The following is a 12,509-nucleotide window of genomic DNA, read 5'->3' on the forward strand; positions in this document are numbered from 1 at the left end:
TACTCGTTTACCTGTGTGAGAGCGCATGTGTCGGGTTAGGTCTTGAAGGGACCAGAAGCGCTTGCTGCACACATCGCAGATCTTCTTCCTCTTGTCGGCTTTGCTCCCGACTCCTCCCGACGCCTCCCCCTCGGTGCTTTTTGGTTCCGAAGCGCCGCCCTCCTCGTCGCTCTTCTCCTCCTTCTCCTTCTCCTCCTCCTCGGAGCCGCTGTCCGCTACGCTGCCCGCTCCCTCTCCCTCCGCCGGCCCCTTCCTGTCCTCCCGCTCCTCCTCCTCCTCCTCCTCCTCCTCCTCCTCGGGCTCCTCCTCCGCGTGGACCCCCGGGTTTCGGCCGGCCTCCGCCGAACGCCGCGTCACCTTCCTCCCCGCCTCCACCGAGCTCTCCGGGAGGTGCGCCCTCTCGTGGCGGGCGAGGGTGGTGGCGTAGCGGAAGCTCTTCTTGCAGCTCCTGCAGGTGTGCTTGGACTCCTCTTGCGCTGCGCCCCCTGCTGGGGGCTGCTGGTCATTGCCTTCCGAGAACTTGAAGTCGATCAGCTTGCTGGCGAAGTTCAGGTCCAGGCTTGTGTTGCTCTGCGAGTCGTCATCATTGTCTCCGCTGCTCTCTGCCGGCTCTGCGGCGGGTCCTCCCCCTTGACTCAGCGTCTCCCCCTGGTGGGCAGACTGCTCCATTAAGGCCAATTCCCCCTGCTCCTTGGGGTTGGGTGTGGCCAGCTCCTTCTCTGCTTCACTCCCACTCAGGTTTTGAGCTTCGCCTGCGGGGAGCTCCGTCTCTGACATGCTCTCTGAAACACAGAGTGGTTTCTGTCAGCTCCAAGTGTACAGTGTGCTCACGTCAGATGACTTTCTCACCCTGTGCTCCCCGCTCTAGAAAGAATACACCTTCAGATCTCAACGCTTACAGACACCTAAACCTGTTCTAGTGAAATTATCAATGATCTGCCTGGTATGCATATCAAAAGCCAGCTTGGAAATATGAGGTTGTAAGCAAGTCAGCCTTTTATAAAAGCTTGGCTTGTCTATTTGAATATTTTCCTCATTTTTGTCAGTGTGTGTACGCATAACTTTTAAGCAATGCAAAAATCAACCCACCTCTTGACACATCTCATTCATCAGTAAAATAAATGGAGTACCACAAATCTCCCGCTAGAGGGCAGTACAGCAAAACAGATTCCACAGCGTGGCTCAATGAATACAGCCTGCCCGAGGACACAGACGTGGTGGGTCTGGCAGCAGGTGAGGTGTACACCGGTGTGTGTGAGGGTACCTGCGCTCTCGGGCGACCCCTCGTCCGCCTCCTTGGATTTGGGCATGGCGCCGTTGCGGCGGAGAGTGCGGTTGGCCACGCCGTGCTTGCGCAGCAGGTGACGCTCACAGTTGGACTTGGTGGAGAAGAAGGCGTCGCATTTGGGGCAGGGGAAGGGCTTCTGACCTGCGGCCCACACAGACAGGCACAGACGTGAGACTTGAGATTCCGGGGCTCCTCATGGCCAATAGAAAAGTAAATATGCAAGTGTTATGATTCATATTATTGTGTTTAAACTCTAAACAAAGCACAGAGACATAATAAAATAACACACTTATCTTTTACATTTCAGGTTTAGGCAGGATAAAAAGCACTACTATCTTCACTACTATCTTTAAACCAGCATGGGAATGACTGAACACAGGAAAACCCCACACTTCCACACTTCCTGTTTCACATCATCATGTGACAGGATGGCTTCTGCAGGACATATACAGCATGTCTGTTTTACAAGAAACCACCTAGAAATTAGGAATTTAATGCTGCCTCAGAAAACTTCAAATTCCAGAAAAGTGTAGGTGAACAGGAACACATAATTTAATGTTAAATATCAGCAGTCCTCAGGACTGTGAAAGCTGTTTTAGTGAAGCAATCCACATTTATCATATACAAAATTCGCTTTAACTACAAGCTGTGACTATGAGGGGCTACAAGCTAGTATGCCTCAAGTTAACCGCGATACACTAAGAGATCACTCTTCCCTTCTCCTCCCAACATTGACTTTGCACCAACAGCTGTGAATGATTAATATTTCTTTCAGCTTAGAAAAGACATGAGGTGAACCCTGGGTGTGAAACCTTTGCGAGTTCTGATGCATGTCTTACAGGCAAACAGGCACGTCCACATAACATTACAAACAATATTTCCTGTGAATCTGCGGTGATGTGCCCGACATGGCAGCAGCTGAGTGAACAGTATGCGGGGGACAGACAGGGATGAAGGTCTGTGTGTGTTGTTAAACCTGTTTGTCTCACCTGTGTGTGTGAGCATGTGTCTTTGCAGAGAGCTGGCCCAGGGGAAGACTCGCGGGCAGAAGGGGCAGGTCATCTTCTGGAGGGAGTTGGAGTATGCGTTCTTCTTCCCCTTGGCCTGCGGAGGCTGCTGCTGCTGCTGCTGCCTGTCCTCCTGGCCCTCCTTCTCGTCCTCGCTGGTGGCTGTCTGCTCCGCCTCCTCCTTCAGCAGCGTCACGGGGCTGGGCTGCAGGTAGGGGCTGAACTTGTTGGCATCGGTGGTGGCCAGCATCTTCTCCACGCTGGCGAACTCGCCGCTGGACTCCAGGTCGATGCCGGCGCCGACGAGGTCGCAGTCTTTACTGCGAGAGGGCCTCTTGCCGGCTCTCTTCTTGGAGCCGTCCGACGGGGGCTCGTCCGTCGCCCCGTCGGGCCCGTCCTCGCCTGCGGGCCGCGGCTCGCCCGACGGGTCGGAGTCCTTTTTGGGCCCTTTGAGGCCGGTGCTCTTCTCTGTGCCGCCCCCCCTGCAGTGGCTGGCGGGAACGCTCTCCCTCTTGAGCAGGTCGGGCGCGGCGGAGACGGAGGAGATGATCTGGGCGATGGAGGCCAGCGGGGGCAGCTCCTTGAGGCAGGCGGCGGAGGGTTTGGGCAGAAGAGGCTTCAGCCTCAGTGACCTGACTGTGCTGGGGGGGTTCCCGCTGAGAGGGGACACCACAGGGAGAGAGAGCTGGTACGAGGCCTGCCGCTGGCCTTTCTCCTCGTCCCTGACCTGGAGACCATGGGAGTGGGGAGGGTCCGCACTGCCGGGGGCAGGCTGCTCTATTTTGATCTCCTTAGCAGGCGGGCCAAGGGGCGGAGCCTCTCTTTTTAGCTTCTCCGGGTTCTTGGGCATGGACAGGTCAATGGGCTCCATGGAGCAGTCGTAGGAGGACGGCTGGGACGAGTGGGTGCCTTCCACCTTGATGCCGGGCGAGTCTCCTGTGCTCCCGCCGCGGCCTTTGCTGGAGAAGTCCAGGGGCTGGTCCGGGTCGCTGGTATAGAAGCCGGTGTCCTCCACCTTCAGGGACAGAGGGGCGGCGGTGCTGGGGAGGAGCCCGTTCTGAGGGAGGGGCCCGGCCCGGGAAGCGGCGGTGGCGGCGGGCAGCAGGGTGGCGATGTGCTGCTCCATCTCCTGCTCCTGCACCTCGGGGTGCTGCTTCAGCAGGTGGTGGATGCAGTTGCGCTTGGCCAGGAAGGCGGCCCCACAGCGCCGGCACTCGAAGGGCTTGCGCTGGCAGCCGTTGTGGGTGCGCAGGTGGATCTGCAGGGCGCGGTAGCTCTTCAGGTCCTCGCCGCAGTAGCGGCACGTGGCGTCGCCGGCGCCGGCCGAGTCCAGCGGGTCGAGGCCGCTGGAGCCGGTGGACACGTACTCGATGTTCTTCTCGATCTCCTTGCGGGTGCTCTTCATGTGCTTCTTGCGCAGGTGGCGCTCGCAGTTGGCCTTGACGGTGAAGGGGTAGTGGCAGACGCGGCAGACGTAGGGCCGCTCGCCGCTGTGCGTGCGCAGGTGGCGGATCAGCGTGGCCTTGTCGGGCGCCACGTAGTCGCAGATGTTGCACTGGTAGGGCGAGATGCCCAGGTGGAAGCGCATGTGGGCCTGCAGGACGCCGGAGAAGGCGAAGACCTGGTCGCAGAAGCGGCAGGGGTACGCCGCCTTGCGCCCGCCCACCTTCTTGCCTCCCGCCTCCCTCTCCTCGCTGTCCTCCTGCTTGATCTTGCGCTTGTCGGTGTCCGTGGGCGTCAGGGCGTCCCCCATGCAGTCCGCCTCCATCTTCTCCACGGACCCCTGGCTGCTGAGGGATGAGGATGATGAGGAGGAGGAGGAGGAGGAGGAGGACTCGCCGGGGGTCTTCAGCAGCTGGTTGGGCGGGGGCGGCAGGCTGGGGCTGATGCAGCCCGGCGAGGCCTGCTGGGCACTCATGAGGGGGGGCGGCGTGGAGGCAGCCATGCTGGTGCGGGGGGCCACCAGGGGCTTGGGCTTCAGCGGGGGCATCTGCTTGTAGCTGGAGTGCGTGGCGCTGCAAGGCGCCTTGGAGAGCGGGGGCAGGGTGATCTGGTTGGGGGCCGAGGAGGCCATCTTCAGGATCTGCTGGATGTCGGCCAGCTCCACTCCGCTCTCGCTGCAGATGGGCTTGACCACCACGCCGCTGTCGGGCTGGAGGATGAACCCCTTCTGGAAGGGCTGCAGGGACAGGATGTTGAGGCCGCCTCTCTGGGACAGGCCCTGCAGGGAGGCAGGGTCCAGCAGGGGAAAGCTCAACCCCCCCAGGCATCCAGCCTCCTGGGGCAGGTTGGACTTGGGCGGCTCCACGTGGATGACCCGGATGCTGTCCAGCTCGGCCTGCAGCGTCTCCTCCTCTGTGCATGCAGGCTTGGCCTGGGAGATATGCTGCAGGCCCAGAGACTCCAGGAAGTCGGCCTGCCCTGCCTCAGGGGGCGTCTCCTCCTGCGGTTGGGGGGCGGGCGGCTCCTGGGCTCCGCCTCCGGGGCTGTGCGCGGCCGCTGCGTGCAGGTTGAGGGCGGACTGCAGAGGGAAGGCCTTATTGCAGGTCTCGCACACGAAGCGGTGGAACTTGCTGGTGCACCGCCGAAGGTTTGTTTCACACCAAACCTGCGAATCAAAGGGATCCGAGGCCAAAGTCAATGGACGTCAGAACAGCCAAGCGAGGGAATAACCAAGAGTTACTAAGATCATGGAGGCTATGAGTCAACTGTTCTACAGCAGCGGCGTCCATTCCTGTTCCTGAGCAAACACAGCCCTGAAGATTCAGAGATGCCTCTCAAGCAGCAGCTAACTGACAACTAGAGCAACCCGCAATTCAATAACCCATCCGTCAAACTTCGCAGCTTTGGGCCTGCGGGCCCTGCATGGAGCTCTGGGCACTGACCTGAGCGATGTGAGGGAACTTGCGACACGAGAAGTCGATGAAGGCCAAGTCATTGAAGCCCACGGGGATGGAGGGGTTGTTCTGGATGAAGGGGCGCCCGGCCGGGTCGGTGGGCAGCTTCTTGTGGATGACGGCGTTGTGGCGCAGAAGGCTGCGGTGAGTGCGGAAACTGATGCAGCACAGGTCACACCTGAGGGACAGCGGATCACTCTCAATACATCATCTTCACCAACTGCGACACATCAGACACTAACGCGTAAAGTGTTAACACCTCGCTTCCTTACAAAAATATGGTGTGTGGCTCCTACATAAAAATGCCAACATCCGTATTTACCTTCATGATTACAGAGCAATTCCCACCCACTTTAATGTAAAGTACTTTTAAAATCCAAAACATTACATTACATTATGTCATTTAGCAAACGCTCTTACCCAGAGCGGCTTCCAAATAGGTGCATCACCATGCTAAGAGTAGTTATCGAAAAATATTACAAGAGGTCAGTAAGATACTGAGTTAAGGTTGCAATGCAACAAATAAACAAAAACAGAACACGTATAGATATAGTCAAAATGCAAGTCCTGACAGTCAACAAACCTGACCGGTGTTAAGGCATATTTTATGGAGAGAACTGCTGACAGGATTTGACTGCCACAGCCGCTTTCCTTCAATGCCACTGAGAACCTTTTAGAACAGACTGCAACTGCAGTCATAATCAGAACTCAGGGACCCTGCAGGAGCTCTGGATTGCTGTGAATACTGTACGGGAGGCACTAACAAAGGGCTGCCTCAAGATAACGCTGAACAGCATGTCAAGGGGAGAGTGAAGCTGTCATTTAAAGAGGAACCTACAACATGTTAAACTGAAAATGTCCTGTACATTTTCTTGTAATGGTACCCTGTATTTTTTGCATTTTTTCTTGCACTAGTGGAGATGACTGCTACAGCACCACGAGCATCTCTCCTCTCCTACACTGTGAGCGCGTCAGCGATAACCCCACCCGGCTCTGCGTCGGTGTTAACCTTGCGCTCATTAAGCGCTGAGCGGGACAGCTGGTTACTGTCCGTGACGCGCCGCCGAGACTCTTTATCGCCCCGCGCTGCTGGGGAAGGCTGTGAGGAGGTGTCCACAGGGGCCCTAATCTGCTTTATCTCAGCGGACACTCTGCTCTGACTGGGCCAGAGGTGGCAGGCAGCCTAATCGGCCACGCCCACCCCCCACCCCCCACGGTTCCCCATATGAACTCTGATTCCGGGACCAGAGTACATGGTTTGTTTGCTTAATGACTGACTTCGTTTCACTTGGTCTGGTGTTCTTTCGGCTGCTGGGCACACGGAGTGACACTCAGCTCCAGGGCCTGAGTAGTGATTCTGATATTATGACAAAATATTCATTAAACTATCACCATCCACTGCATAAATTGTCACTTGGGCGTCTCCACTTCCTCAAGGGCCTAGTCCCACACAAGACAGGCTTGCACAGACAACACATGGAGTCTTCTTCTGTGTAAATGCGCACATGCATCCGCATCTGTGTGTGTTTGTGCTTGTGCTTGTGCTTGGGTACTCTGTTCACTGTGTGTGTACACGTGTGAATTTGTGGGTGTAAGAGCGTGTGTGTTTGTGTACACAGATTGTTCACCTTCCAGGCCTCACGCCCATTCCGGGATTAGAACTGTCATGTCTAATCCCACACAGGGCGGCTCACCCCCAGATTACCATCCTGGGCTAGAGCACCGCCGCTCCTGCGGAGAGAGCGTTCTCTGCCGTAAGAGGGACCCGAGAAACTGCGTGTCACGTCCTCTTAACTCCCTGCGCTTATGAAACCGGATCAACGCTAAATTAGCAGCACTTCCAGAAATATGAAGTCTGTTCCGGCGTACGGGGGAAAGCTGTACGGCCACGTCGGCCTCTTTAACGTTATCGACTTGTTGTGACTGGTGTGCTGGTACCGACTGTTGGTTCCGAGGCCTGTGCAGGTGTGTGTGTGAGCGCGTGGCCTAACTGAACCAGGTCAGAATGGCCCAGCCTAAACCGGTGCTGGGAGTGCTGCATTCTTTGCGGGGGCAGTTTTAAGTTCAGTGAGGTGCTCATTTGTTGCATGAAAGCCTTTAGCAGGCAAGTGCGGCTTGAAAGCCCCCGGCCCCCCTTGCAACGGCCCTGCGCGGTGTTGGTATGCTGAAAGGGTCCGCCTGGCTCGGATATATTAAATTATAGCTCCCGCTGCACAAAGCATGCTTCTGTGGGCTGCCTTTGTCGTCTCCTGGCAACTACGGGGACACTTCTGAAAGCCTCAATGTATGCCCTGCCACAGCAACCAGACCTGCCCATCGCAGAAAGAGGCCACAGAAATGTGTGGGAATAATGACTGAAAGCAGGCCCACCTTCACAGCTACAGAGGGACACTGGAGGTCTCTTTCAGAATTGCGCGTATGTTAACTGCACGCTTTCATGTTTTTAAAAAGTCATCCCCTTTTACAGGGGGGAGCGCTTGGCAACTCATAGCTATGTTCTGACTCACACAGAGGTAAAACGACTGAACGGCTGCAACTCAGACCAGCAAGCTGAACTTCTGAGCCTGTCACACAGTGCAGGGCAGCTGCTGTTGCTGCTGCTGCATCACCCCCCATTACCCAGAGGGCTTAGCAGCAGCTGTGGAGCCCCTGACTGAGAGGCGTGGAGATGGGGCAAACCAGAGGGGATCACCCATCGCCCAGGGCCTGACCCTGGATGGGAAGCTTTGAGGCCTGTGATTTAATCGATGAGACTGAGGATAAACTCAGCCTCCCTTTGGGTTTGAGCATCTGTACAGTTTGTCAAGGAGATGGACCGATTGTGATAAACGCTGGCCACAGATGGAGTGGAGGCTGCTGGAAAACTGATCACACATCATGTTACGATTCTGTTACCAGTGAGAGAATAGACTGGACATGGATATGTGAGGTACGATACAAAGGTGACTACATTCTTAGTACAACGGTGACAGGAAGCCTTCTGGTGAGAGAGAGAGGAAGACAAAGAGGCAGCAGAGTAACAGGTTCAGCCCATGGGTTGTTAGGGAGGTGGCTGGGGGGTGGGTGAGTCCTATGTGCGTGTGTGTGTGTGTGTGTGTGTGTGTGTGTGTGCGGGCGTGCGTGTGTGTACGTGCGCGCATGAAGCTATGCACGTGCAAACCCAGAGAAGGGCCATTAACCTGATGTGAGCAGGTGTGCGCGCGCATTCTGTACCTGAGCGTGGTGTCCGGGTGCGAGTCCATGTGCGTCTCCAGCTCCAGCTTGCCGACGAAGGTCTTGAAGCAGATGGGGCAGGGCAGCAGGTCATCCTCACCCTTCAGCTGGTCAAGCCCGTCGGCCAGGACGTCCTCCGACACCTGCAGCAGGGGGCATGGTTAACCAGAGGCCAGGGGACGTCTGACAGGTCATAAGAGACAGGTACGGTGGGGTGGGACGGTCAGAAAGGCGTACCCTCTTGCTTGGCGGCTCGTCCGCCCGCTCTCCCTCGCCCTCCAGGCTGGGCTTTCTCTTGGCAGAGGGGCGTCGCCGCTTGGTGGGCGACGGGGGGCTGGAGGGCAGGACACTGTTGGGGTCCTTGTCGTGGATCTTCATGTGTCTGTGGGAAGCAAGCAGAACTTCCATTGCTCACCACCCTCACCGTCATTACCATTGTTATCGTTCATTATGACATTATGACTACCAGTCACGGGACTCAGGACACTCCTCTGAGCTGTATTAATATTTCCAAATTGTTACACAATTGTTACATTTGCAAAGCAGCTCTCTGAACATTGACCTTTAGTTTATCAGGACTGTTTAAGATGTGTATCTAACTGAAATTGAAATTCATTTATTAATTAATTTATTTATGAATTAATTTTGGGGCATTTTTCTGGGTGTCTTGGGTCAGTTACCTCATGAAAACATACCCAAGAAAAGGTGTTACATTGGACATACCAACTATAAACAAAGTACAAAACTAATATAATGCATTATGTTTGGGCTATCAAACCAAACTTTCCTTGAGATTTACCGTCTTGTGAAAACAACTATCCTTCAACTTACGACATGTTGAAAATATTACCATTTTCTGTAAACATGGATGATCAACCAGAGGAAGTCAACTGCGCTGTAGCTGAACAGCAGTATCCTACCTGCGATTTGCCAAGCCCCTGACTCTGGCCCCTGTCCTTATACCACAACGATGGCCCAACTAAAAATAAATGCATTATTAACTGCTGAACGAATGGGCCAGATATATTGATTGGGAGACCACAACTATCACATGACACCCGCTGACAAATGAGCTGCTTGCCACCACGGCAGGGACTCATTCACTGCGGTGGCGGCCTGGTGCAGCCTCATCATTTTCTCATTGAATCTCAACCTCGGGGACTGTTCAGCGGAGGAATCCCTGCATATCCTGCAGGGACGGTACCAAAGAAAAAAAGAAAAAAAAAAAAAAAAAAACAGACGGAGGAGAGAGGAGCCGGAGAGTGACGGGGAGACTGTAATTGGCTGTAATTGCTGTAATTATCAGGCTGTCCTGGCATGCCCATTTCAGGGCCTGGGATAAGGCCTGTGGAGACGGTGAGGAAGCCGACCGGCACAGTTATCTCTTTCACTGCTCCGACGCCGAGGTCCGTCTGACCACAGAGGGCCGGTGGGAGTCTGGAACCTGCGGGCGATGTGGCGTGGACGTGGGGGTGAGGGGGTGAGGGGGTTGGGGGTGTCTGTCGAAACCAACACGCGCTTTACTTTCTGCTGCTTGCTTGCACTTACGCTCTCCGGCTGGTGTGGGGGGCGCTTACGCCTGCTGCCTCGTGTTTCTTTATTTGGCGCCTTCGCTGCAGCGTGCAGCCCGGCTGGCTATATTTAAGCCAGTGCCTGCGCGACAGTGAGGTGGGCAACGGAGGGAAAAACACACAGTCTGAGACAATTAGAGGGCCCTGCTTTTTCCCCTCGGCCTGCTGGAGGGGTGAGAGGCGGGTTTGGCTGCGCTGACACGCTTCAGCTGTTGAATTATGTCAGATGGTCTGGGAGAGACCAAACTGGGGGGGAGTGGGGGGGGGGGGCATGGGAAGAGAGAGGCCATGATCTGGGTAGTTCAGCAGGGCAGGACCCTGAACTGCTGGGAAGGGAAGGATGGGGATTGGGAGACGGAAGAGGGGGAAGGGGAGGAGTCAGAGGAGGACTGGACAGAGGCAGTTGATAAAACTCATCACAGGGTATGCCAGTGTGAAGAGACTGCAGGGCACCATTTAACACCACCCTCCTTCCTCTGACAATAGATGCGGGGTACAGGGTAACACACGGCCAGGGGTGAGAAGCGCACGACACTGCTCCCAGGCAGAGCGCACTCTTCTCTCCGAGCTCTGAATGTGACAGTGCCACATAAAGTCACGAAGTAGTCAAGTGTGAGACTATGCATGGTACAAACGTTGATTCAGCAGTATTCTTTGGATGTCTTCTCTATAGACAAAAAGTTAATTTATTGTAGGTGTTTTGATAAACTTGAATTTATCGAAACAGTGTTTATTAAAACAGTGTTTGTCTCTCTCTCTCCCCCCCCCCCCCCCCCCCCCCCCACTCAGCCTAAGGTTGAAAGCAGTTAGATGACAGACTGTAACAAGTGGAACGGAGAACAAACCCCAAGGCCAACACAGCAGGGCGCGGCACACACCCCTTCACCTCCCGAGATAGAGACATGCTGAGCTGGGGGAAAACCTGCTGGAGCGGCTGGCAGTGTGTGAGTGCCGGTGTGCACCTCTGAGTAGCTGTGCAGCAGGTGTGTGTGTGTGTGTGTGTGTTGCATATCTGTGTGTTTATCTGTGCACATATATGTTTTGTGTGTGCTCAGCTCAGAGTGTATGGGGAATATCTGTACAGCCTGTTACAGTTTGTGTGTGTGTGTGTGTGTGTGTGCGCGCTCTTGCAGTAGTTCTTATGTGCATGTCACATGTATGTGTAGTTCTAAGTGCATGGCTCACAAAGTAAGCATGTGTTACTCTGTGTGTGAGTGTGTGTGTGAGTGTGTGTGTGTGTGTGTGTGTGTGTGTGTGTGTGTGTGTGTGTGTGTCACAGTGAGGGTTAGAGGTAATGTCAGGCAGCCCAATTCTGCAGGTCTCAGTTTTCACTCTTCAGCCAGGTGGTTATTAATAGCAGGCAGACTGCTGGCTGCTCGTATGAAGGCCTGACAGGATATAGCTTGTTCTCTCTGAACCCTTGCGACATGGGTCTCAAACCCCCTTGGTCCTTACAGACCCTCACTATCATGTCAGCACACTATGATTGGGCAAACCACCGGATAATTGGCTGAAGACTTCCTGTCTACATCACTTTTCCCCTGGTTTACACTGTCCAGTTTCCAAGGCAATGTATTTTCTTACCCATACTTATCAATAAGCACAACAAACAGACACTAATGTGGAGTGCACAGACAGACAAACAACAATGTTTTGTGCAGCCAAAATGTCAAACAGTAGTGAAGGTATAATCTGTACATGTGTTGTGAACAACTGTGATCCAGTGACTACTGGCATCCCATACAAGAAGGTAACACGTTAAAATATGAAATAAAAATAGAGGGACTGTATTTTTAATATGTGACCAAATTTATATAATGTGTGCAGAAAACTGAAAAGGGAATAAACCTGTGTTTTACCATTAACTTTTTTCCATTCATCCATTAACCTATGTAGACTGTATCTGACGCGAGTTAAATCTTTAAAGGACACACCGAGAAAAGAAACGGGAAATATGACCAGTATTTAATTAAAAGTAACCAATAATTTCCAAATACCAGTAACAAGAAATATAATCAGCACTGGTCTGTTCTCCTGTTTTCTAATGGCTGCAGACTGATATAAGTAGGGCTAGACAGGTAACCCTTTGATGGGAATGGCACGGCTGCTCTCACTCCAACACAATGCTGGCATCTCAGTCATGTGCTATGGAGTCAAGTGGTACAGCTCTGCATCTCGATGCCCTCTGAGGCCCCACGCAGCCCGAACCGACTGAAACCCGACACTCTCGGCGCGAGATCTCTGTTCTCCCGGTTTAAAAGCGGAATCGGTTCTGGAAGCCCGCTCAGAGCCTTTCCCAGTCTTTCCTAACTCTGTGGGAAAGTGCCAGCTGTAGAGACGCATGTGGACTGGTTTCAATTTTTTGAGGGAGCAGTCTATGTATTTGACATCCAAACACACTTGAAAGGACACTGTTTGGATGTGCATCACTGACAGGATGTTATAGCAGGATGACCTATGTTAGCGAAGTACACTGAGGGGAAGTTGCGAGTAGAGTGGAGGCCATTAGACCAGAGGAAGCAAAATGGTGTTC

General features: G+C 54.1%; 1 protein-coding gene across 3 annotated transcripts in view; it reads right to left on the minus strand.

Moving 5' to 3' along the window:
- Window positions 1-12,509, minus strand: part of rreb1a (ras responsive element binding protein 1a) — a 65,727-nt gene that overhangs the window by 924 nt on the left and 52,294 nt on the right. For 2 of the 3 annotated variants that reach the window (XM_036520718.1, XM_036520719.1), the window contains 6 exons: window positions 8,643-8,787; window positions 8,406-8,548; window positions 5,181-5,370; window positions 2,278-4,903; window positions 1,265-1,480; window positions 12-782 (listed from right to left, as the gene is read on the minus strand). In XM_036520718.1, the coding sequence (XP_036376611.1) occupies window positions 12-782; window positions 1,265-1,480; window positions 2,278-4,903; window positions 5,181-5,370; window positions 8,406-8,548; window positions 8,643-8,787 (4,091 nt within the window). The remainder of the gene's footprint in view (window positions 1-11; window positions 783-1,264; window positions 1,481-2,277; window positions 4,904-5,180; window positions 5,371-8,405; window positions 8,549-8,642; window positions 8,788-12,509) is intronic. The other variant, XM_036520720.1, reaches the window with a different exon arrangement.

Source organism: Megalops cyprinoides, chromosome 2 (genome assembly GCF_013368585.1).
Source record: "Megalops cyprinoides isolate fMegCyp1 chromosome 2, fMegCyp1.pri, whole genome shotgun sequence".
In the NCBI taxonomy this organism is placed as follows: domain Eukaryota; kingdom Metazoa; phylum Chordata; class Actinopteri; order Elopiformes; family Megalopidae; genus Megalops; species Megalops cyprinoides.